Source organism: Stegodyphus dumicola, chromosome 12 (genome assembly GCF_044657685.1).
Source record: "Stegodyphus dumicola isolate Sdum_Otavi_A_Nest chromosome 12, ASM4465768v1".
NCBI lineage: Eukaryota > Metazoa > Arthropoda > Arachnida > Araneae > Eresidae > Stegodyphus > Stegodyphus dumicola.
In genome coordinates, this window is record NC_140779.1 from 121,162,713 (window position 1) to 121,189,625 (window position 26,913).

The following is a 26,913-nucleotide window of genomic DNA, read 5'->3' on the forward strand; positions in this document are numbered from 1 at the left end:
TATTTCTAGGGGGCTGTTATTTTTTAATAATTTCAGTATTTGCCTTACTGATTTGATATTTTCTTGCTTGAACTTCATATCCCAGAAAAATTATTTTATCTTTAGCAAAGTGGCACTTTGACTGTTTTAATTTTATACAGTACAAAGTCTTTAATCCAGGCGTCCATAATCCGGAATGATCTATAATCCGGACCTCAAAGCTACAAACTTTATGCATTTACGCATGCGCATAATACATTTACGCATGTGCATTTAATGTATAACGAACAGTATAAGCTAGGCTAAAATTATCTATTTCAGTTAATGTTGCAGATTGCGTTGTTCCTTAATCTTCTAATTGGATCCGGCTTATTATTTTTTGCAGACTGTTAAAGCAATTTTATAAAAAGTAAGCTTGAACTTTCTATTATTTCAAAAAGAGTTTCCGATTCTGAAGCTGCCAAAGGATCTACAAAGCGAAAGCATGTTTCAATGTACCCCTTCCGATAGTGAAGAAAGTGACAGAGAGGTTATTGAAAATGAAAAAATTTCGATTGACAAGTTAGTCGGCATTCTCGACACAGCAATTACAGGACTTGAACAGTGGAACTGAACAAGAAATTATGTGTATAGAATTAAAGAGAAAGTATTAGCACAATAAACGAAGCAACTTAAACAACTTACATTGAAAAAAAATGTTTAATAAAGTAAACAAATAAATATTAAGCTTTTTTTTCCGTAAATTTTGATACCCTTTAGATCATAATTGCTCTTTATTTCATAAATTACGGTTTCATATTTTTAATTTTATAATTTCTGCATGCTATCTTAGCAGATTTAAATTGATGATCTATAATCTGGAAAACCCCCTAATCCGGAATCGCCGAAGTCCTGACGAGTCCGGATTAAAGACTTTGTACTGTATTTTCTTTTTCACATCAAATATTAATATATTCGGTAATTATGACTTCATTATTCGCTAAGTATTTCTTCTTCAATATTTCGTACTCAGTGTTGCGGTTTACCTATAAACTGAATATTTATATTTTGAGAGGCAACACAGATTTTCAGTATTTGACTGTACCTGTGTGACCAAATTCAGCGTGAGCTTTTTCAAGTATTTAGAATACAAGGAGATATTGCGGTTATAATTTTATACAGTCCTTTTTTTCAATAGCTAACACATTTTTAATTTTCTTATACTTAGAGTTATAAAAATATAATCTAAATTTTGATGATCCATAATTTCTTTTCATAATAATATATAATATGTATAATAAATATTAATATATAATATGTGTCAAATATTATTTTCAGGTGTTCTAAATGTTCTTTAAAATTTTGGGAAGCTACTATTATGTGATCAAAATAATTTAAAGAAAACTAAATATAATATTTTTTTTTTAATTTACCTAAGGGTTGTTTGAAAAACAGCTGGGGAATTTTTCCAACCAAAAGATAATCTGTTTAATTCATAAAATAACAAGGTCAGGATCTTTTCCAGCTAACTTTATATTCTAATAACCGGATGCAAGGTCTAATGTAAAAAATAATTTTGCATTCATTAATTGGTATAGTACTGCATTCATTTTAGGTATGTATTCAGAATCTGTTTTAGTAATTTCATTTTCTAAATTACTAAAACAGACTTTTCTGTTATTAAAGCTAACTTTTCTGTTATTAAAACATAATCAAGTTGTTGCATAAAGTTACAGGGGCAAAATAAGGCTAAATGATGGTTTTTATAATACCTACATGTAGTAATTTGTCTATTTTCTTTCATTATCTTTAGGATCTGTAGGGAATGCTCTATATGGTTTATAAGGTACAGAAAGTTCTGAAGTCAGTATTACTTTTGGAGGTTTAATATTAATATAGTCTTCATCATATTTGCTTTTTGCCAATATGTGACTATTATTATTTATTTATATTTATTTAATTATTATTATTATAATAATTAAATAAATTTTTATAAAGTTATTTAGTAATTAGTATCCACAGAATGGATTGAATAGGAGTCTTCCCTTATTTAAATCTCATTGAACATATATGGGATACTTTAAGTAAATGCCTGGTAGCACTGTCTTATCCTCCGGAGAACACTGGATAACTGAAACAGATGCTTTGTGAAGAATGGGAACTCTTACTCTAAGAACTGTTAGATAATTTGGTGTTGAGCATCGATAGGCAGTGCAAGGCAACCATTGCAATGATAACCCTTACTAAGGCTCTTTCGTTTGTTGTCTTCTTCTTGACCACTCAGTTTTTTTTTTAACCAGATGTAAGAAACTTGGTTTTAAGATGGTTGTAAGAGAGTGTTTTGTTGGGGGGGGGCAGTCCTTTCAGATAAGTTATTAAATGCAAAATAATCCAGAAAATCCTCCTTCCTCACATCTCCTGAACAGACAACTGAGATGTTTATGACAGCATTTTAATCTTGCCTATCTGGATCAGCTTACTATTAGAATACAAACATGGTATTTGGACATACAGTCCTTTCATGTGAAGCCTTCAACACACAGTGCTGGTAGTCTTACCAAGTGATATGGCAGCCATGAGCATAACAGTTGTGGAGATCACTCGTCAATTCTGTTTAGCTACTGTAGCAATGTACCAATCTTCAGATGTGGTGGTAACCATTAATCGACCAAGCACAGGTCTCCAGACAATTGTTGGACTTGTTTGAAATTGTTTCTACATTGAAGAAATTACCGAATGATCAACACCAAAGAAAAAAGTGACATCTTTTATTGATTGTCCTATTTTAGTGCACCCAACAACATGCAGCACTTACTATCTGCCATTTATCTTCTTTCAGCCATAGAAATACAAATATCATCAAATTTATCCTACAAAAATTATGAACACTTTGTGTTAGCCTTTAAATTAATCCTCTCAAACCTTTCCAAATGCTGTTGTCTTTGACAAGTGCCTAATTAGCATATATTCAATCAGTCAATCATGATTAGTTATAACATATGACATTTGCATACCTATATCTTACAGTGATTATCAATCACTAGAATTCAGCTACATTTTTAAAAATTACTAACTTGCATTTCTTGTTAACTTTTGAAAGTCGGTGTATTATAAATGTAATTAATACCTAATAAATTTGAGTCCTTTAGCCAAATTGCAAAGGCATTATAAAACAAACTGAACTAGATAGATTTATCTAGAGATAAAAAAAAAAAAAAAAAGAGAGAGAGAGATCAGGATATTTTGGAATGGATCATAACTTATTCTGTAAATATACATTTAGTCTTGTGTAATCAGTATTTAAGCTGAAGAATAAGTAGTAAGTATTGAGCTACATGCATTTTGAAGTTTTGGGTTTATTATTGTATGATCATGAGTTACTTTGTATTGTGTTTAAAAAGACATGCACAACAATAATATTAGTGAAACTAAGTAAACAGATTTCAAATCATGTGAAAATAAAAAATAAAAATATTATGTTAAGCTTAAATAAAGAACTATGCTACAAAATGTAAAGTATGAATATTGATTAGTGAAGGCTGAAATGTACTTCTCAAAGATAATTTCATATATTTTGTCTTTATAATGTTGTGAGTCATCCTTTTTGAATAACTTTACCACTTTTATCAGATTTCATTGTGCGGTTGATGATAAAAAGAGGGATTTACTATGGAAATAATATTTACATAATGAAATTTCAGTGTAGGATGTGATGAGGATGGTACTAGTAGATAAAGATGGAAATTCAGTCAGAGTCAGTTCATACAGTTAGTATTTTTGGTGCAGCATCAAGGAGTACACATAACTAAGCAAACGCTGCCTAGCAGTTATTAGCCTATATTTTGTGCATAGCAAATCTGATAATTTGGAACCCACAGGTTTGGCATATCCAATAATTTGGCATGCATATATCCCACAGGAATGCCATCTGATGAGGCTTTGAACGTATCATTTGGAAATAACGAAAATGTTCAACTTTTGCTTTTGGGGTGAGCATTAGTTATGGATAAATGTCATGTTGTAAAACTTTGTGGAAGAAAGGAAAGACATTGAGAACTTTATGCTCATGCATTCTACTGAACTCTATACAAAGTGTTTCTTCGAGCAACTGACTAATCATACTCTGTAAAAACAAAATTGTCTAAATTTATTAGGAAATAAAAAGAAAGCTAGCTGTGGCATCAAGAGAGTGATGATATAATTAGATGCTTTATTTCCTTTGTTAAGGATATTTTTTTAAGTTTCAAAAATGATTCTGTATTTTATATATAAATCATAACTTAATTTTATTCTAATTCCATGTTGCTATGATTATAGTTTGGTTTTGTATTATTATTTTGCATTTGTATTTAAAGAATGAATACTCGTTTATGACTATTTCAGTGAAGCTCCAATATTTTTTCCATCCATTTATAAATCAAGCATTTTCTTCATTGAAATTATGATTTTAGCGGCTCAGTAAAGTTGGTGCACATTAATAATTTTTTTTGTGATCCTGAAAAACTTGGATTGTAGCTTATTAGTAGGAAATAGTAAAAATTTGCAGATTAACGTAAATGATAACTGAGGCTACAATAAGTAACTATCAGTCTGATATTAATGCAAAGCGATAATCATAGAACTGTGCAGCTTGCAGAATCTTATATTTGGAATGTTAAAAAACACCAAAAGAAATTATTCCTAACATTCACATATACTCTTTGTGACTGACTGACTGATCCTATCGTGGGGTTCGTCTTAAGAATATTTCTAACAGTTACGAAACAAATAGCTGCAATTTAAATGCTTTTTTTTTTTTTTTAACTTAGATTATTTAAAACTTATTGAAACTCATGTTATAAGCCAGGAAAAGTTGAATTCCCTGGCATTTTTGTCAGTAGAAGAATAATAATTATAGTACAACATTATCATCAATGACTTTTTGAATGACCTAGAATTCATTTTAAATGATTTGTAAATGCTAAAAGCATGGTATTTTTAATTTATTAAATGAAGGATACTTTCTGATTATTTTTACTTCCACTAAAAAGTCACGATCTTATTTGTGACTAATATTTTTTTCCATTAATCTAATGTGTGAAAGAAACGGCCATTTTTAAAATAGTGGTGCATTAAGAATTTCATACAAAAGCAGTCAAACCATAAAACTAAAAACAGCAAGAAGCTTCAGTACTAAAACACTTACCTTTCAAGGAAATCCCTTTTTTGGGGGGAGGGGCATTGCTGTTCTTCCCATGTACCCAGCAATCTGTTTTCACTTCAGAAAAAATGGGATCATTGCACAAGTTTTTCATTGGTCAAATTTGACATTGTGCACTGTCCAAAATGGACATGTTTTGAGAATACCTGGGTTTTGTTTTTGTGCTGTTTTTCTCCCCATGCACACAGATTTTCGCTTGAAAAAAAAAAAAAAAAAAAAAAAACCTAGAGAACTGCATAATTTTCACATTACACATTGGCCAAAACAGACATGCTAGGCCCATACCTGAGTTGCCACAAAAACAATTTTTGATGACATTATGGATTGCCACGCAACAGTTTTGGCAACATACTGCTCTATCTCGTAAATAATTTTTCATGACTTCTTTATGGGGTGTAAATGATCAAAAAGTACTGAAATGGCTTTAGTGTAGCTGCTGAATTTGTACAAACGTATAAAACTAAAATTTAATATATTTTGAAGTTTTGTTTATTATATTTTCTCTAAAGCATCAATGAAGTCTTTCCATCAAACAGAAACATGATAATGAGTTGGAAAAAATTATATTTTGCATGAACTATTTATTAGCCTTTTAAAATATTAATAGTTATATTTATAAGAGATAATTTTGGCAGTACTCCAGAATGATTCATTATTTGAAAAATAAATATTAAGAATAGAATTTACTGTTCTTTAGGTAAAATTCTTGTCCATTGTTTGATGGGCTTATCAAGATCTGCAACAATTGTAGCTGCATATTTGATGGTAAAAAAGAATATGACTGCTGTAGAAGCATTGCATACCATTCGAAAACAAAGAGAAGTAAGGCCAAATGATGGATTTTTAGTTCAACTTTTACAGCTTGAAGCAAAGGGACTTGAAGGGAAATGATATGTTGATACCAAACATTATAAAGTGCTTTAAATATTTGATATATACAATATAACTTTTGCAGAATTTGCATGTATTTATTGTGTATGGAACCTCACATTTTCAAAGCAATAACAAACACTCAGTTGCCTTAAAAGCTATTAAAATAAAATTAAAAAAAGGATTCTTAAATATTTTTTTAAACATACTATTGCTGTAATCTCATATGTTTGTTTCATTTCATAAAGAGCATTTATAACTGAGGTTTGTTTAGCCATGAGGTATACTTGAATATTGTTGAATGCATGTTAATTATAAACTTTTTAATCTCATATATATGTGTTTGCATTTCATAAAGATAGATATGTATTATATCAGTATTGTTTGAGTCATATTTCTTTTTAATGTGGAAAGTTAAGAATATATATTAGTTTATATTTTATAAAATTCAGTACTTCTTCCAGCTTTTAAAATCATGTATAATCTTAAAATATTTAGATTATTAATTCATATTTATTTTTGAAGAAATAACTTCTTTACTCATGTGAATGAGAAAATTTTATTTAAACATTAAGTCTGGAGTGAATTTTCACAAAAATTTCCTTAAATAGGGGTTTTCCAGAATTACTCCATTACTGGATTTTGTTTCCATTACTTCTGAAAGTTTTTATTTTATATGTGTGTATCTATTCAGGCCTTTTTCATATTTAATGTTTCCTTATACTAGTCATTTTTTAATACTGTGTGCTTCAGGTCTATTTGAAACAGAAAAATGTGCCAGATAGTACATTAAGTAAAGTATTTAACTTACTTAAGCTTAAAATGCAATGAGTACTATTAAATAATTTGTCAAAATTCAGTGTAGACTAAATTTATCCTGCTTTTTCTGAAGTTAATTTGCTTTTCATTAAAAAATTATACTCAGCCTTTCATCCCTTGAGTGAGTCGATAAAATGAGTATCACATTCATTTGGGGACTAAACACCAGCGGCCCTGCGACAAACTGACAACTTGTCCAGAGTATATGCTCACGCACCTCAGGGCTTACGGTCAAGAAAGCAAGATATCAGAGCACAGCAGGCCATGGCTCACTAAGGGATGTTGCACCATTAGATTTACTCCTCACATTCTGTTATCTGCATTAGCATGTTTTATTTTTAATATCAATTAGTGTATGCTGACTAACTGAGAATGGAATATTTTATTAATCCTTTCAGTATTAATGTTTCTGTATGGAGTTTTGTTATGTGATCTGTTATATTGTTTATTGGAATGTTCATTAGAGAAAATTTCATTTGAAATTTAGTATTGATCATAACATTTTATCCAAAAATGTATTTTGGATTATATGAAAATCATCTTTCCTTTTTGCTGTATGAAATTCTTAGCATTTTATGCTTGAATTAATTATTAAAAAAGTCATTAATGCTTTGTGAAAAAATACTGCATTTAACAATATAAAAAGATGGAAGTAAAATCATTCATCTATAAAGGTAATTTATTTTATTTATTATTATTACTATTAATCATTTCTAAAAACTGCAATTTTTTAAAATAATATTTAATGGAATATTTGGTTGGTAATTCAGAGGCTATGTGAAATGTGTTATATTTCAGAAAGGAAAAAAATTAAATCTTATTCTTCTGAAGGATTGCATTGCTGCTATTTTGTATTTTTTTAGTCTCAAGTTATTTTTGTAATTTTAAAAGAGATTGTATGTTGTGACTTATTATAACCTTGTCAGTATTGATAACATTTACTAATGGCAAAATATGTATTTTAATATTTTTATACATTTGCATTTCTCATATGTCGTATGTATGCAAACACACAGCAAAAAATGTTTAAGAACTTGTTTAATAGTTATTATTGAAGTGGATACTTTTAAGCATTCAGATGTAATTTTTTACTGCTGTTCTTTTCTGTTATTTGGATGGGAGTTGACTTATTTTAAGCTGTATATTTTTGGATTATTGAAGAATTCTGTACTTACTTATACTATAAGTATCATTCAGTAAATTCAGAAAACTAAAATTTGCATATTCAATTTTATAACAGTAATAAAAATAAGTTGTCTGATTTTTTGATAATTACAACAAAGCATATCATTGCATTTATATTAAGGTCAAATTGCATTATTATTTCTAAAAAATTAATTAGCAGATAAAGTGTAGTATATTCATACACATTACCTGAAAACTTGATGTGTGACAAGTAGCATTTCAGTTTCCAAATAATTACCATATTTGCTGGCGTTATAAGATGCACCCCCTTTTTTATACACATTTTGAAGGTTATTGTAATGAATGTCTGATCATTGTAATGAATTTACAGTATTTTAAGTATAAAGCAATACAAAGTAATACTTTCTGAAAATACCCAATCTATATGAGAAAGAACATCTTTTAATCTTTGTCGTCAAAACCAAAACACTCATCTCCAGAGTTAAATGAAGAGTCACTTGAAACCTCTTCCAAATCAGCATCTGAGTCCTCATATAACAAATTGTCCTCTGTACCATCTAGTGCATTACTAATGCCACACTTCTTAAAGGATTTAACCACTGTCTCTGTTTACACAACAGCCCATGAAGCTTTGACGCAGTATCGACGTATAAGATGCACCCCGTTTTTCAGACCTATTTTCAAAGAAAAAAGTGTGTTGTATATGCTGGCAAATGCGGTACTTATTTTCTTGTTGATTTTTGCAGAAAAAGTATTCCTTCCATGTTCAAGTAAGACTGCTATCTAACATTTTTTTACCTTTTAGAAAAATTGCATTTGAACTAAACCAATAAACATTTAATTATTCAAAAATTAATGAAATTGACTAATATTTAATGATTTCCCATTGAGTTTTGTTTTGTTTTATGTGTATTTTTTACTTTTGCCGTTTATTTGCAAATTAATTTAAGTATTTTCTACATTTTTCTAGTTATTTTGTTTACCTATGAAATAATTTAGTTTATATTGCATGGAATAGTTTTTGGTCTAAAAATATATGAGAAAGTTTATTACTGAAAAAATGAAAATGTGAGAAAGTTATGATTATATTATATTAAGATCCCTATAATAGATTTTTTTTGTCTCATTTTAGTAATTTTTTTCACCCAAATGCATTTTCAACAACATATAAATTTTAAAAATATGGTCAATTTTTAATTTTGAGTTTATAAATAAGTTAATCATGTAATTTCATCAAGAATACATAACTGAATTAATTATTTCTCCTAAAGTTTTGCAATATAATTATTTAACTTATACACTTACACTTATTGGTAAACTTTCTTGCTAAATTTCAATGTGGGTGATTTACTTGAAAATGCTAAGGAAGTGGTAAAAATTTTTTTCTATTTTTCATCAGTTGGATGAAAATTTAGAAAGAGTTAAGAGACAGATTTAGTTTTAGTGCTAGAAAGTCTTCTTTGGATTGTACTTAGAGTTTTTTGAAATAGTATTTAAAATGCATTTGAAATTAATAATCATCAGTTTCACATATCAAACATTATCACTAAGTAAAAAATCTAATCTAATTAATAACATGAAAATTTTTTGAGTTTGTGATATTTGTATGCTGTGAAATTCTCATATGATAGCATCATAAAAAAAAAAAAAAAAAAAAAAAAACTAAGCCAGAATGACATATTTAAAATTTAAACAGGTTTTAAATGCATTCTGCTATCTTGGTTACAGCTTTTTTTCATATTTAAAGTATCTACAAAAGTATTTAAGAGATTTTTTAAAAAATATGCTGATATAATATGGCCTGTACAGAAAGTTTCATCCATGGAACTGCATTTATATATTGTTTTATTGTATGAAATGATTTACACCATGAAATTCAAGAGATATCGCATTACCTTGCAAAGTGTTCAGTTCAAAGTCCAAAATCTGGACATTCAGCCATTAAATAAATAAATAAAATAATATAAAAAAATTTCCCCTTCTGCTTACAAAGTCTAGGTAAGGTTAATATAATATTCAATAAAAGGAAGTAGGTGTACGATAAATGCAGTCTTTTCCTGACTAATTGAAATTCCTGCATGTGACTTTCAAACAACTGCTGTCTAGGGAGTTGCACTGTGGCCTATGACAATACATTGATTGATGTTGGCCAGGCTCACACTTTCGGCACTTGAGTGGTTGTAGGAGGTTAGCATTTTTCTGTCTGGTGTATAAAAAAGGAGTGAAATCCCAATGTTGCAATGTCTACATATCATCTGACTAGATTTAAATTGATGATTTAAAATCCGGAAATTTCCAAAATACAAAATCTCCAAAGTCCTGACTATTCCAGATCTTGGACTTTATAATATAATTTAGTTGCTTATGTGTGAATCTTTGTATTAATTTTAAAATATATGATTCCATAAAATGTTTGCTTCTGCTGCCTTATTTAACAGTTTATTAATCATTTATTAAACTGAAGATAAAGAATAAATAAATTAAAATTTTATGCAAATTAAAGTAAAATGTCTTGTATCATAAATAGCTATGAATGATTTTTTTCATTCGTTATTAATGTATTTTAATAATATACAGTCCTTTGTGTTCTTTCTTCTCCATTAAATTTTCAAGACATAAGATGTTTGAGAATCTGATTTCTTTGATGCAGTCATCATCTCAGAAATTCACTATATGAAACGTGATATTTTAAAAACATTCTATGTCTATTTATAATCATTTGACTGTAAGAACTCTTTTAATAATATTTTGTATTTGGAGTTACAGTAACCACATAGAAAAGTTTTCAAATGTATATTTGAGATAAAAGTGTTCCATGAAAAAACCCAGAAATTTCTTTTCTTTTGAAATATTGCAGCAAACTTTGTCAGTCTTCTCTCTGTCACTCTTACATCAAATTTAAACATATCTAGATGTATAAAAAGTTACCTCTTAAATTACCACCTCCCCCTTTGTATAATTATCCATCATCCAGAACTGAGTTGTAGTAGACATTCAAGTTCTATAAGAATTTGATAAATATTACTATAAAAAAATGTTAGATTTTAGTGTAAACATCAGTGTTCATATTTTTTGATTTACAATATGTGTTTCATTCATATATCATTTTGTACAAAATTAATGATGACAGTTATTTTGTATTTTTATCTAAAGATTTTTGTGGTGAAAAAATTTGGTGAAATGTTCCCTTATTAATTAGAAAAATATTTTCATAATTTCTTTTCTTAAAAGAAATCGCTACAGCTTTTATAAAGGAATTGTTATTACACATTCTGAAATTAAAGTTTTAAGTATGATTACTCTATATTGAATTTTATTTCAATTCAAGCAATTTGTAGTTTAATTATTGTTAGTAAATTATGATGTCTGAATTAAAAGGGATATCTATCATTGAATATTTAGGATATGGATTTATATAATAATATTTTGGTACTTTTCCGTTTTGCCGGCGCAAGCGATAAAGTCGCTAATAATGGTACAACAGATGCCAAACGGAATATTCTCGCTGGTAACCTTTTACGCCTCATTTTCAAAACAAGTCGCAGCTTTTTCTTATCAGATTGATTGTTTCTTTCAATACTGGCATATAATTACATAGAATTTTTATCAGATAGTTCAGTTTTATGTCTAAGGCCATTTTCGGTAATTAAGTCAATTAGGATGCAATCACAGCTCTTACCCGAAGCCGAAAATATAGAAAAGGAAAGTCAAGGGTTAAATTCATCAATTCTAATGAGAATGCATTAGTGAAGTAAAGCACTGCAGTTTTACATAATTTCTGAGTAAGCTATTCGTACGCATTGAAATATTTCTTGCATTTAAATTTGTGTTCCAAATTAAGATTTAACTTGAAATTAATGTAGATAATTACTGAGAGCACTAGATTTTTGTAGAGTAGTTTACGTGAGATGAGATCGCTTGGGGTCACGTGATATGAACCGGCGAATTAGGATGTTGAACCATGAAAGCATACTAAATTCTTAAATTAATGTCTTTTTACAAATTTATTGTGTTTATTTATTGGCTTTTTATAAAGTTTTAAGCGATATTAAAATGTTTATGCCTTCAAAAAAAGAATTCTTAGAACTAAAATTTTTAAAATATTTTTTATGTGTATACTGTATGTTGTCGCCAATAAAGTCTGCTTGGCGAGATTTGCGGCGGCGAAACAGAAAAGTACCATATTTTTCAACTAAAGTGTACATAGCGATAAAATTTATTGAGACAAAAACTTCTGTTAAATTTGATCTATTACTTGATTTGTGATATAGTAATCACAAATCAAAAAATATATTGTAAATCAAAAAATATGAACACTGTTGTTTACACTAAAATCTAACATTTTTTATAGTTTTTTATAGTAATATTTATCAGTATTCTTAAACCATGATGTGTAATCTTCTATATAATATTATTAGTGTGTGTTTATTATACAGCACGTATACATGTAGATATATTCAAAGTATTGAAAATTTTAATTCCCCCCCCCTTTTTTTTTTTTTTTTTTTTGTGGGTGGCCAAGCAAGCAATTTTTGTATACAGTATATTGTTGAACACCAAGCATTTGAAACATTGGCTTACAGTTAGAAGGCTGATAATTGACAAAGAAGTATGTAATTTAAATTTTGGAGAATAATTAGAATTATTGTGGTGTATTTGGATAATAAATGTCTAGTACCTGCATTGCATTTGTAAGCCAATTCTTTTATTCTGACTATGTAAGCTTAAAACTATCTGCATTATCGTAAGTTATATTAAAAATGTATATCATAAGTTATATTAAATATTAAAAATTAAATATAATCAGTGGTTTTAGTGCAATATATCATCATTGTTATCTGATTGATGTTAGCATTGCATAAAATATAAGATCTTTAATTATCTATCATGAAGGTTGGCAAATAGCAAGCATCAAAAGTGCGAGTTTTTCCGTTTAGATATATAAGATCTCTGAATTATCTTTTAAAACTCTTTAACAAACTGAACTATTTAAGAAAGGTAAATGCATTTCTTCATTTAAAAATTATTTTTAATAATATGTTTAATGGATTTAATTTATGATAAATTGTGTAATTGATCATTTTTATGAACGCTCTTGCCATTATTATAATTAATAAAAGATGTTTCTAATGCCACTATAATGCTATAATGAACTTTTTTTTTTAATGTCAAAGAATTTAGAAAAGTTCGCTATAGGTAGCTTTAGCTGTAAGGAAACTGCATGTAACTTTTTCACAATTAAATATAATTCCACATTTTACATAATGTCATTTTATAAGTCATCTTTTTAGCTCTAGTGTTCTACTATTTATAGACCATTTGTAAATTTTTAATTTAATAAACTGGAATTTGGTAAACTTGAAATATTTCATATTACAAATTCTGGCAATATAACAATGTTTTTAACTTTTATATTGAATTCAACTTTTATAATAGTTATTATACTGAAATATCAAATTACCATGCATTTTTGTTAACATAACACAAAGATTCACGTTTCCAATATGAAGCCAGTTACGAAAATTCTTATGTTTCTGTTTATATCATTAAAAAAATTTCTTCAAATAGTTAATACATTGATACAGAGTTCTGAAAAAAAAAAAGGTATGCTGCTCTCATCACTTTTGTTTTTAAGTGAAACAGCGTTTATCCACAAATAATACTTTCCTGGGGGGGGAAGCATACTTGCAGCTGTTAAGTTCTTTCAATTTATTTATTAGTTTTTTGTATGTATATTAATTGATTAATTGCTTGATATTCGCATCACTTTCAAATTTGTAACTGGTAATTAAACTGGGATCCTCAAACTTTTATTTTTCAGCCTCTGTAAGTTTATTAATCCAGTAAGCAGTAGTTATGACTTTATATTTTTGTACATCTTTTGTCTCTATTCAGTCCTTCAAATAATGCATATCCCCCAATCTGAGGATATCTAATATAAACTGTGGCCAGTTTTGAATATTATAAACTTGAATATTTGTCAAAAAGATGGTTTCTAATAATTCTAGTTAAAAATGGATTCGATTGGTTTGTTTAATTAAGGTAAATGCACAAAGGCTGACTGTCTAAACTCCAACTCAGTTTTAACAGATTATCCAAGCGAGAGTGCCGCCCATGACGGTCTGTGAATTTGTCTGTCCTCTTGATATCGAAACAAAAAATCAAGTAAATGGCATATAAAGGAATAAATTTAAACTATGTTTATTTTTGAAGAAAAATTTTAATTCCAGAATTTTAGAATTATTGTTTTACCTCTCCTCCCCCCCCTTCAAACCATTGAGGACGTCGCTGAAGTCTATTTGATTCCTCCAGTTGTAAGATGCACAATATTAGAAAGATTTCTTATATACAAAATAAACATAATTCTTAAATGGCAAACAAGCATTTTTAGTTCTAAAATACTTTATAAATCATTTTCACTTCGAAAACTCTTCTCACAACAAGTATTGCTTACAGCAACTGTGAGAAAAATTCGCAATAGTATTACAATGTTTCGAATTTTGTGCTGGAGATTGTATTTTAGAAGAAACTGCAAAAATTCAAAAGGTTCTTCTCTTCCACGTTTCTGTTTCGTTTTCCGGAGCAATAACGGAAATAAAACTCTTGAAATACTTTCTATTAAGAAGGATTTCTTTATTATTAATATCACCGCCATCATAATTTAGCTGATATTCGTAAGTTTCATTCAAAAGTTTCGACGGAATATAAAAGGTATGAGAAGAGTATGTAGCTGGTGAAAATTTCGTAATGATTTTTTGAATATTTTTACCTCGAGTACTCCGCCCTCCTCATTTTAATTCTACAATTAAAATGCAATTCAAAATCTCATTATTTTTTACGTACCTCGACGATCTACATGACTAATCCCTTAAAATAATGTTTCACGCGAAAAGTGCCGCCCGGGGCGCACCGCCCTCTCTTGCTACGCCACTGTCGAGGAAATGCCAAATGAAGATGAGAAAGAAGATATTAATGAGATTATTGAAAGGTCAAAAAGTAAGCAATAAGATATTTACATTTTGGGGGGAACATGGCTGCCCAGTATGACTATCTGCAAATGACTGGTCCACAGTTTGTTAATTTTTTTTTGTAATTAATTTGATTAACACGATTAAAATATTGTTTTATATAGTGCCATAATATTTCAATATGAAAAACGCTATTAATGTAATGTTATTTGCTTTGGTGTTTTCCTGTTATTTATTTTCTCCTGTGATATCTTGTTCTGAGAACCGCAGCTTGAGTAATAAAAAATAGATATTTACTAAAGAAGTATGTAAACGTGAAATTGTTGTACTGTCTGTATTCATTTTTAGAAAACATTTTAATAATTTTCAATTTATCACTTATAAAAAAAATACTGGATTTTCATTATATTTTTAAAAAAGTAGTACATAAACTATTTAGTTCGTTTGCAATTTTAAATATTAAGAAGTTTTGCAGATTAATGTAAAATTAATTTCTGTTTGTTCTGTCCAAATAGATGGGATTGAAAAACTGTAATCCAGTCCTAGACCTTGACATGCGATAGTCATTAAACGTTTAAGGTCGTATCAAAGTTAACTGTCACTTCCTCATTCTCGCTGTCCAATAATTTTATGGTCGTTTTTGAAGGCTATTAGAAACATAATTTAGCTGCCTGACGTGTTTAAGGCAGGATTATGTAGAGCAGGGACTCAATTCAGCCTTAGTGAAAATTAACTTTTGAGTGAAATTGTACTTCCAGCAGAAACCTCAATAAGTTGAGTTGCAGTATTTTATTATTTAGCTATTTATCATTAACTTAAATTAATTTTTACTTTATATTTTATTCAGTTTTTAATTAGTTATTATATTGTTCAGATTTCCTGTCAGCCTTCCCGTGGGGCTCCGGCTGTTCTAATTTTAGAAACTAATCTTGATGTAGAGAAGTCATTGGATTTCTTATAGAAGTTCAGTCATAATAGTTAACAGGAAGGGAACTACACATCCCTATCCTTTTAAATAATTTCGCGTCTCTCCATTAATTTAAGATTCTGTCTAAAATAATTGGAGACAGAATTGTCTCCCTAATTTAGAAATTTAATTCACTCTATGACTATATCACTTAATGATCCTGTATTAGGTGTTTTACAATAACGGGGAGAATGTGCTTTTGAAACATCTGCAATATGAACTGGATATATTGAAGGTATTTTACAAGAAAGATAATAAAAGTAGTCAAAATACCATAACTTGAAGTATTAAAGTTAAGAACAGTGATGTCCGAAATTAGAATAGTAAACAAAATATCTTACATGATGAGGCACTTTTTATACGTTTTTAGATTTACTCATCCTTTCATCTTAGTCCCGATTCAGTCCTATTTATTTTAGTAATAAAATACATATTGTTGCGTGCGTACGAGTTCGTTTGAATTGAATGCACAAGTCCGATGAAAAATGAACAAAATTTATTATTATCACAACAAAAATGCTTAATTTTCCTCAGATATTCCTTCAGTATTGCAATATCTCACGGTAGTTATCTTTTAACTACTCAAACGTTCAAGAGAACTTAATTCAAAACAGCTAGAGAAAGCTAATCCGTGAAACTTTTAAAACAACAACAAACTAACTAAAATAACAACGAACTTATTTTATTTATTTCTGATTCACCTCAGGTATACAACTACTTTGAGTTTTGACCTGTACAATCTGTGCAGCCTATAAAGGCCATTCACGGTTTTTAGAGTACATTAAGGTGCTACTGCACCTCGCCCGGGGGCGTGACATTAGAACAAGGTGCAATCATTCCATGGCGAAGTCAAGCTGAATATACGAAAATTAGGAAATTAGTACTTGGAAAACAAAATCATCCAGCATTCAAGTCCTTGCATGATGCATTCGGTCAGGATAGTAGCGTAAGGTTACTGAGATAGGATGCGCAGTCCAGCAGGTAATCAGGAGTAGAACCACAGCAGTGGGCGTGGTGAGATCACAGAATACACAGTCCTTTAACACATAGTAATTAATTCAGAGTCTCTAGCCTGCTTCCAGGCAAATAGCTAATTTTGGCAGTAACACAGTACTTGGTTAAATAAGGTTAGATAGAGCACAAAACACAACTTCATATGTACACTATGTACATATTTACATCACCACCGCGCATTATGGTGAATTGACCGAGGTCTCTTCACCACGCTGTCCACCGTAGGGTCATAATTACCGAGTTCCCTTAGCGTGTGCACTGGAGAATTATCCATTTTTTCGAAGAACTTGTGCGCTTCCATGAGGATTTGTTCAGGAATGGGCTTTATTTTCAAGTCTGCATGAATGATGCTATTTCGTACAAACCAGGGCGCGTTAGTGATGGCTCTCAAAATTTTGTTTTGACGGACTTCTAGTTTTCTTCTATCCGTCTTATTGGCAATTCCCCACGCTGGAGCGACGTAGAGCATAAACTGGCCTAATCATAGTGAGATAGATCATGCGTTTAGCTTTTAAGCTCAATTTCGATTTCCTACCTATAACAGTATAAAGCGACATGAAAACTCCGTTTGCTTTATTTACTTGGTTGGTTACGTGCTCTTTGAAGGTGAGCCTATCATCTAGGGTAACTCCCATGTACTTTGCGGACGAGCAAACTGAAATCACATGATTCTCTATTTTGATATCCGTGTTCGTAGTGACATTTCTTCTGTAGCGACGGAATTGGACAATTTTACATTTCGCGGTATTAATTTTAATTCTCCAAAGTTGACACCAAGCAGCTACTATGTTGATGTGAAACTGTAGGTTAGTAAGAGCAAGTTGGGGGCTTTTAGATTCCGATAAAATCACCGTGTCGTCTGCATATTTCAGGGTTTTAGCATTCAGTGGGTTGAGTAAATCATTAACGAAAATGTTGAATAATTTTGGGCTAATAACAGACCCTTGCGGGACGCCGCTGGCAATGATTTTCCTTTCGGAAAGGGAGTCTCCAACTCTCACCTGGAAGGTTCTTCTTTTTAGGTATGAGATGATTAACTTAACAAGGCTGACAGGAAAAAGAAAGTTATTTAGCTTGTAAATCAGTCCTTCGTGCCAGACCTTGTCGAAGGCCTTCTGAAGGTCTATAAAGCATGCTGCCACACCAGTCTTGTGGAAAAAAGCTCTCGTGATAATCTCAACGATATTTAGTACTTGATGGGTTGTACTGTGATGTTTCCGGAAACCAATTGGGCCGGGTCTATCAGATCCAATCTTTCTAGGTGGTCTGTAATTCTGTTGTTTAAAGCTTTCTCAAATATTTTTCCGATAGCCGGAAGAAGGCTAATAGGACGATAACTGTCTGTAAGTGAGGGGTTTTCCCCCGGCTTCAGTATAGTAATAATAATCGAGTGTTTCCACTGCGAAGGGTAATAACTCGTCCTGATGCAAGCATTAAAGATGTTTGTAAGTAGCACTATACACCTTGGAGGGGAGTGCCTTCAGAGCACGATTGCTGATCCCGTCAAACCCGTGAGCTTTCTTGGTATTGATATGTTTAATGATAGTATGGACTTCTTTCGTGGAGATGAATTTTATATAATCCGTATTATCCCTGTTTTTGAGCATGTTAACGACATTTTGAACCTCCTCTTCGTGCTGAGGGTTGGGCCTAAACGTCTCCTCAAGTTTCTTTGCGAACACATTGGCTATGTCTTCTTCAGAATAGTGGTTGGATCCCATGTGACTAATTGGAGCAATGTGATACGTCCTATCTTTTTTCATCGCATTCACAATTTTCCACATAGAGCTTGTATCAGTGCTAAAATGCTCTAAAAGATTATCCCAATTACTTGACCTGAATTCCATGATGCCGGCCTGAATTTTCCTGTTGAGGTAACAACGAACTGAGAGGTTTTCCTCCTTTTATAAGATTTTAAATCGCGCGTGAGAATTTTCTAGAACTTTCTCGAAATCAAAAAGAGATATTTATTTATTAAATGTTAAATGCACGTGCTCTTGTATTTTTAATTTTCCGGCTTAGCTTTCCTTTAATATTCACCACGCGCTACATTGCACTGGGAATAAAACAATTTAATTTATAATTGAACTAACATTAGCTATTTAAATACTAAATCCGTAACACTGCACCCTTCCCAAGGGCTGCACGTCCTAGGCAGTACAATCTCTGAACAGAAAGCCAAACTTACAACTAAGGCATAAATGCAATAACTATAACTTTAAATAAATCAAATACTAAAATCAAATCAAATACACATTTAGAAACAAAAAGGTCTATGGTCTTACACTATTTACAAGTATTTACACTACGTACTATGGCCATAGTAATGCGCTAACCTGTCGTGATGAACGACTTTAGAGTTCGAAGACTCACGGATCCGAACCACGACTTTATTCAACCTGTTTAGGACTGTGCGGACCATCCCAAGGTGACTGTAATTCAGGTCTGACTCCTTTTCGTCGAATCGGGTTCCACAACCACACCTTGTCTCCTTTGTTGAATCTATGTCCAGTAGCTCTCGTGTTGTATCTGGTCTTCACTTTCTCCGTTGCCAAGTTGACTCGCTTTCGTGCGGAACGGTGCATCACTTCAAACCGGACCTGGACATCTTGTATGTATTCCTCAAGCGATGAAGGCGCATCCATATGGCGATCAAACAGGCGGTCACAAGGCAGACGAAGGTCACGACCGAAGAGCACCAGTGATGAGGAATAGCCGGTAGTCTGATGTTTCTCTCCGACCCTAGTATGATTTCGGCAGCTTTCTAAGTAGGGTCTTTCACATGAGCCGTCGGCGTTTCCAGGCGATGATCCCTTTTGAAGATGGATCGTCATGTCCTCAGATGCTGAGAACAGCTAATTGTTTTTGAAGTCTAAGGAAAAATTATATTTCCTTAAAAAGTCCAATCCGAGTATACATGGATCTGTAATATTCGCCACGTATGCCGTGGGATGGTAGTCGGCACTTCCAAACATGATGTTCACGTTTAACTTCCCAGTATGTCGATCTTATCACCAGATGCAGTCTGAAAGGTGACACAGGACGGCGTCCAAATAAGTTTATCTTTAAACTGTTGAACTAAATCTCTCCGAATGATGGTAACATTAGCTCCTGTGTGAACGATCATATTGCAAGGAACTCCATCGATGTGCCCATTAATGAACAATTCGTTACTGTTGACACTCACTGTAGAAATCTCGAGCGCTTTAAAGCAAGATTTTTCATTCTCTGGCAACATCCGTTTTTCGATATGGTCATTCATTTGTTTCCTCCGTCGTTGCTGGGAAATGGTCTCAACCGTGCTCCGGGGTGTCTTTCAGTTCCTTCGCACGTGGCCTTTAGCTCCACAGTTCAGCACTTTTGTTTCTTGTCATTCCTTTTTCGTCCGATGGCATTTAATTGTCTGTTCAACTCGTTTGTCATATTTTCCAAGCTTTGGGGTGTTCTGCAATTCCTTCGCACGTGGCCTTCAACACCGCAATTCCAGCACTTTAGAACTGATTTCTTTTCACTTCTGTTCCGTCTCAAGCCACTGACGTGTCTGGTAAAATCATCTGTTTTATTTTCCGTACCCCGGGGTGTTCTGAAATTCCGTCGTAGGTGATCTTCAGAACCACATCTCCAACAGCTTAGATCCACTTTTTTCTCACTGCTACAACTCACTTCACGGCGTACAACAGAGCGCTTTTCAAATCTTTAACATCCGCCATTCGCAGAGCTTTCTGTATTTCAGGATTCCGGATGCCGTCGACAAAGTATTGCAGGGACAGGATTTCCCTCGTTTCTGTCGGGCTCTCTGAAAAGGCGAGATGGGACAGCCTTTCAACATCCGTGGCGAGTTCCTGGAGTGATTCGGTGGGCTTCTGTTGACGAGATTTTAATTGAAGCCTGTTGTAGTCTTTTAAACATTTCTCGACAAAGCGCAGCTCCAATGCGCCGGATAGAGCTTCGAAGTCAAGTCTTTGGTTGTCTGGAAGCATCTGCAGGATATCCGCTGCGTCTGCTCTCAGAGAAGCGGCGAGATGACAGGCCTTAGTTTGGGAATCCCATCCATTCGCATCCGCAACGATAGAAAATTGTGTCTTATACACTTGCCAGGAGGTCTTCCCATCATATGTAGATAGTTTCAAAGAGGGATGAGCAGGCATTGGTAAAAATTTAAAACCATCCGAATTGCTCCCTGCTGTCGCTACGAATTTCTTTAAAGTATCCACTTCTTTGGCAAGCGCAGAAACACGGTCATCAATTTGTTATTCGATTTGTTTTTGAACGGAACAAACTCTTCCTTCTATTTCTTCTTTGACAGAAGAAACTTTTTCCTCAATTTTTCCCACTTTATTTTCAGCCACATCTATTCTGCCTTCCATAGCATCGAATTTGGTTTCTATTATGCAGGCAATTTCTCTTTTCATTTCGTATTGACTTTCTTCACTCTTTACTTGTACAGATTTTATTTCTTCTTTAACAGATTCCTTAACAACTTTTATCTCGTCTTTAAAAGTTAATTGACCAGTTTGAATGGCCTTCATCTCTTCCTTAACGGATTTTTGACCAGTATCCATTTTCTCTCTAACGACTTCCTGTCCCGCTTTAATCTCTACTTTAAAGGATGCTTGCTAGCTTCCATCTTTTTCTGACCAGATATCATCTCCTCTTCAACCGAATTAATCACTTCTCTAACGGAATCTTTCATCTCTTCTTTAAATGCAGCAAAGGCTGCCTTATATGTTCTTCCATCGGTCTTGTGATTGGCATTCAAACCCCACTCCTGACACCAAAAATTGTTGCGTGCGTACGGGTTCGTTTGAATTGAATGCACAAGTCAAATGAAAAATGAACAAAATTATTTATTTATCACAACAAAACTGCTTAATTTTCCTCAGATATTCGTTCAGTATTGCAATATCTCACAGTAGTTATCTTTTAACTACTCAAACGTTCAAGAGAACTTAATTCAAAACAGCTAGAGAAAGCTAATCTGCGAATTCGCTACAATCAACAAGAGCAGTTTTCTAAACAAACTCTTAAAGCAACAACAAGCAAACTAAAATCACTGACTGACTGAACTGAGAGGTTTTCCTCCTTTTATAACATTTTAAATCGCGCGCGAAAATTTTCTGAAACTTTCTCAATCAAAAAGAGATATTTATTTATTAAATGTTAAATGCACGTGCTCTTGTATTTTTAATTTTCCGGCTTAGCTTTCCTATAATATTCATCACGCGCTACACTGCACGGGGAATAAAACAATTTAATTTATAATTCAACTAACATTAGCTGTTTAAATACCAAATCCGGAACAATATAAACTGTATATGCAGGGCCGGTTTTAAACTTGATGAGGCCCTAATCTATTTGAAATATGAGACCCTTTATAAGTCTGTTATACTATATTTTAATGCTAAATTTATACTATATTTTAAATTTTTTGGGGCCCCTAAGCTATAGCTTGTGTAGCTTATACGTAAATCTACATTGTTTATACGTCACATAATTTCGGCTATACGTCTCTTTTGCTTGACTTACTGCATTGGTTTTACATTTGGTCCAACCGTTCAACTGTTTTTCCCCGAAATGGGAATAGGAGAAGAAAACAAAGGCAAGAGACTTTACAGTCTGATACAAAAGTTGAAAACCGATTCATGAATAGTTGCGATACTTGGAAGGAAAAATATATAATGTTTTTTATTCTGAGCAAGACGCTATGTTAAGTAAACTAGGTGGAACAGAATTAACTGTTATGAAATATCGCGAAAGCTCTTCTCGTTAAACAATAAAATTCAAATCTTAAAAGAATTTGATGAGAATATTGATTTGACGAAAGTTTTAGCAAAAAAACTGGATATTCCTGTGACTGCACTAAAAAAGGGTTTCTTGTGATAGAAGAAAGAGAAGAAATTTGTGGAAAGTCCGCTTCGAAGAAATTCTGAGTTCAAAATGGAAAGTTTCTTGGAGCTCGAAGCCATTTTGCTGAAACTTTGCATCCGGTATTCCCCTGAATGGGCCCATGTTATTCGGAAAAGAAATAGCACTTTGATTGAATGCGAAGAAAGCTTGCTCTTCAATTGGATGGCTGCATAAATTTAAACTGTGGAGTGGAATCTAATATATGTGTTATAGGCAAAGTATGAAGCACCGGCATTCTATAGAATGCCTAGGCATTGTATATAATGCTGGACATATTTAGCAAAGTATGAAATATGAGAATTATTACATTCTTTCCCTAGGCATTGTATATAATACATATTACTATTATATTAAGAATGAGTTTGTCGACAAATGCTCTTTAGACAAAGTATGAAAAATAGGTTATGATAAGGCTACTATTTAAAAGAGGCTCATTCCTCAAAACTACGAAAAATTAATGAAAGAGTGCCATTAAAATCTGCTATTCGAAGTATGTAAAGAAAATAGTGTTATGATTCGGATACAACATAATAAATTTGTATTTTCTATCTGGCTGAGACGAGGAATCAGTAAGATCTATTTGCCAACGGAAATTACACATTCAAATAATCATAAGTTTCACAACACTGCCCTTTTTCATACCTTTCTGTTTCTCTGGCAGAGCTCACAAAGGTGGTTGTACAGTTCAATACGATTCTGTGTAACGTTTTTCTATTGGGTTGAAAGTTCTTTCAAAATTCTGTCACGTCGTCCGTGAGCAGTACTCAAATGAGTTTTCATGAAGTACGGGAAATAACTCCCATGACTTAGTACTGCATAGTACTGACGCTTTCTTTAACAGAATAAATGAAGATTTTTTTTTTTTTTTTTTTTTTTTTGTTTGTTTGTTTTTTACAAGCACAATATCCTAGTGTGATTCAAATGCCAATAGTCCCGTTGTTCCTTTTTAGTAGTTATTTAGGCTTTTTACATCATTTATTAACTTCTGGTATAGTTTCGGTTCTTCGAAACGAATTGGAAATGTATTTCATACTGTCATTTCCTGTTTGTCATTTTCATTCTATGGAATGTCTAGGAAATGTGTGAATGTGTCTAGGAAATGTGTAATGAGTTTAATATTCGGCATTCTATAAAATGCCGAATATTAAACTTTGCCAGTAACATATGCAATAAATAGAGAATCAAAAAGCATTCCTGATGAGTCAGTTGAAGAGTGGTTCTAGAATTTATTCACAAAAGTAATGAATTGGAAAACATTTCTAGTATTGATGACACTTCTCATTTCTTTAAACTATTGCCGGCAAGAACCCTAGCTTTCAAAGGTGACTAGTGTCATGGAGGTAAGCAAAGTGAAAAACGTCTCATTGCTTTACTTTGCGCAAATGCTAAATTTAGAGGGAAAATGACTCTTTTTAGTTATAGGAAAATCTTGAAAACCGAGGTGCTTCAAACGTGTTAAAACTCTGCCATTAGAATATAAAACAAATAAGAAAACATGAACAATTTTACTGAATGGCTCAAGATTATAGACAAAACCGCAAAATTATATTTTTTATGGATCAGTGTGCCGCCCATCCTCAAACGACAGATTTCTTGCAAAATGTGAATATGTTTTCTTCCAGGTTCTAGTGTAGTACAACCTATAAATCTGGGTATCATTAGGAATTTGAAAATTTTTTACAGACAAAGGTTGATTCAAATTGCACTACAAAATATCACTACAGGAAATGTCCAGAAAAATTTAAACATTAAGGCTAAGAATATGATTTTACTTGTCTGGACGCAAATAAAAATAAAAATTGCTTCATTAATGACAATTTTCGAACCTTTGTTATGCCTGTCCGGTTTGGGCGTACTCACGCAAATCTGCCAGAAAAAAGCTACAAACTGTCCATAATTGCGTGTTATGTGAGAAATCTAAAATTAAATGAGGAATTACGCATGGAGCAACTTAATTCATTCTCTTGCCGCACTGCTCGCAAGTTCTTTAATGATCAAAAATGAATCAATAATCCTGGAATCAGGGTATATGATTATGATGCAAACGACCCCTCATATAGTGAAAGACCAATGGCCATACTTGGCAACTTAGCAGATTAATTTACAGTGCGAAAGAAAAAAAAAAAAAAAAAAAAAAAAAAAAAAGGACCGTTCTATATCTTCCGTTCTACTGGGGCCGATTAACGAAATTCAAATTGCGTTCTTCATATCTCAAAAGCGCGACTTAAGATATATATTAGATTTTTATATAGCACTATTCTAGGTATTTTGACACAAAATCAGACTTTTTCTGAAATAACATACCAATGTTTTTACACATTTCAATTCTACAACTCAAATTATGCCTAAATATTAAATTTTGTAAAATTTGGTGCGAAATTTACGGAGAAATTCAACAATTTATGTTGGCGCTTTTTATCCAGTTTGCGCCAAAATAAGTTCACTTGGCGAACTTCTTAATATGTGGCAACCTATTTTCATTTCCATTTTTACATAGTGCATGAGGGGAAAAAAGACACAATCCATCCTTCTTTCAAATAATGTTCTTTATATTATATTTTTATTATAATCGTTATTAATTTTAAGCATTTTTTTCTTTTTCGAATTTTATTTTAATTGTTTACGTTGCATTGTTTCTTTCGAATAACTGTTTTAAAAATTTCTATTTACTCATTCGAACTGCATGGTTTAAATAAAGGTGCATCCTTTATTTATTTTTTTTTTCAAATACTTTTCTTTATACTATATTTTTTACTTATTATTTTAGGTAATTTTTAAATTTTTAGACTATTATTTTAATTGTTTGTGTTGCATTGTCTCTTCAGGTAATTGTTTTAAAATTTTCTATTTATTCATTCAAACTGAGCCTTTTAAATATATTTATTAAAATTAATCTTCCGGAATTTAATTTTATTTATTTGAATTGCGTTTCTTTCGAAAGAATAGTTTGTGACTCCAGACTACAATGCATTTGAAAATTACATATATTAAAAGATAAAATACAGTAAAGCACAGTTAAATACGCCTTTTAATGTTCCGTTCAGAAAGATATATAAATAAGAGAGATGTATAACCGACATTTTACTCAGGATGACTTGCATACATTGCTTTAAACAGTTTTATCATTGTGCCCATTGCTTTACACAATATTATCATCCTACATTTAGTTTCTTAAAATGTTGTTCATATTTTAGTCAAATATTTTATTTTTGAAATCGCAAGAATCAAATATCATAAGATTAAAAAAACTTTAAATTTAAAAAAATAATAATAAATACTAAATTTTATGCAAAAGTTTATTTTTTCTTCTTAATGGCTTGTTCTTTTTCTTCAGGCATTCTGCAAGTATATTAAAAAGCATCCAACTTTTCGAAACATCTTGATATTTCTGACATTCATTTTAAATAAAGATATCACCTTCCATTTCATAAAGGCCCACAACGGCCGAGCGGTAACGTCGCTGAACGCAGATAGTTCACTCCGGGGTTCGAACCCCGGCAAACATGGTTGCATGGGCGTTGTCGGGGTTTTTCTCATGTGTAATGTGTATGCCAGTTGGTTTCCCTTAGAAAGTTCCTGACGAAGACATCCTTCCTTTTATGCAGATAGCCCTGCTTTGCTGTAATTTAATAATCCAATTCAATCCATTTCATTAGTATTTAGTCAGAGCATTAATCAGTCTTTAATGGCTAAGCATTTTGAAGGCATGAGATGAAAGGAAAGACTAGTTTTATCAAGAGGAAAAACATCTTTAGATGATATCCATATACGTTTTAGAGGCATTAGGATTTTTGGAAGCAGGAGACTTGAAAAAGGAGCAAAGCACTCGCCGGGAATCGAACCACGGACCTCTTGAATACGCGCCGAAAGTGCAGACCACTACACCACGAAGGCACACTAAAAAGACGGGAGAAATACTTTATGTACTCCCCCTTAAAGAGAAATTGAGGATTAGGGGACCCAGTAGCCAAATCCTGGTGGTGAAGAATCATCATTCACCACCTTTTAGTTCGGGCGCCACTGTAGAGACATTAGGTATTTTTTGGAAGCAGAGGAAATTAAAA

At 31.9% G+C, this 26,913-nt stretch overlaps 1 protein-coding gene across 2 annotated transcripts in view; it reads left to right on the top strand.

Moving 5' to 3' along the window:
- The window catches only part of LOC118185509 (dual specificity protein phosphatase 3-like), a 51,678-nt gene extending 36,397 nt beyond the window's left edge, over positions 1–15,281 (top strand). For both annotated transcript variants that reach the window (XM_085806897.1, XM_085806896.1), the window contains exon 4: positions 5,856–15,281. In XM_085806897.1, the coding sequence (XP_085663023.1) occupies positions 5,856–6,049 (194 nt within the window). In that variant the 3' untranslated portion in view covers positions 6,050–15,281. The remainder of the gene's footprint in view (positions 1–5,855) is intronic.
- The last annotated feature ends 11,632 nt before the right edge of the window (positions 15,282–26,913 follow it).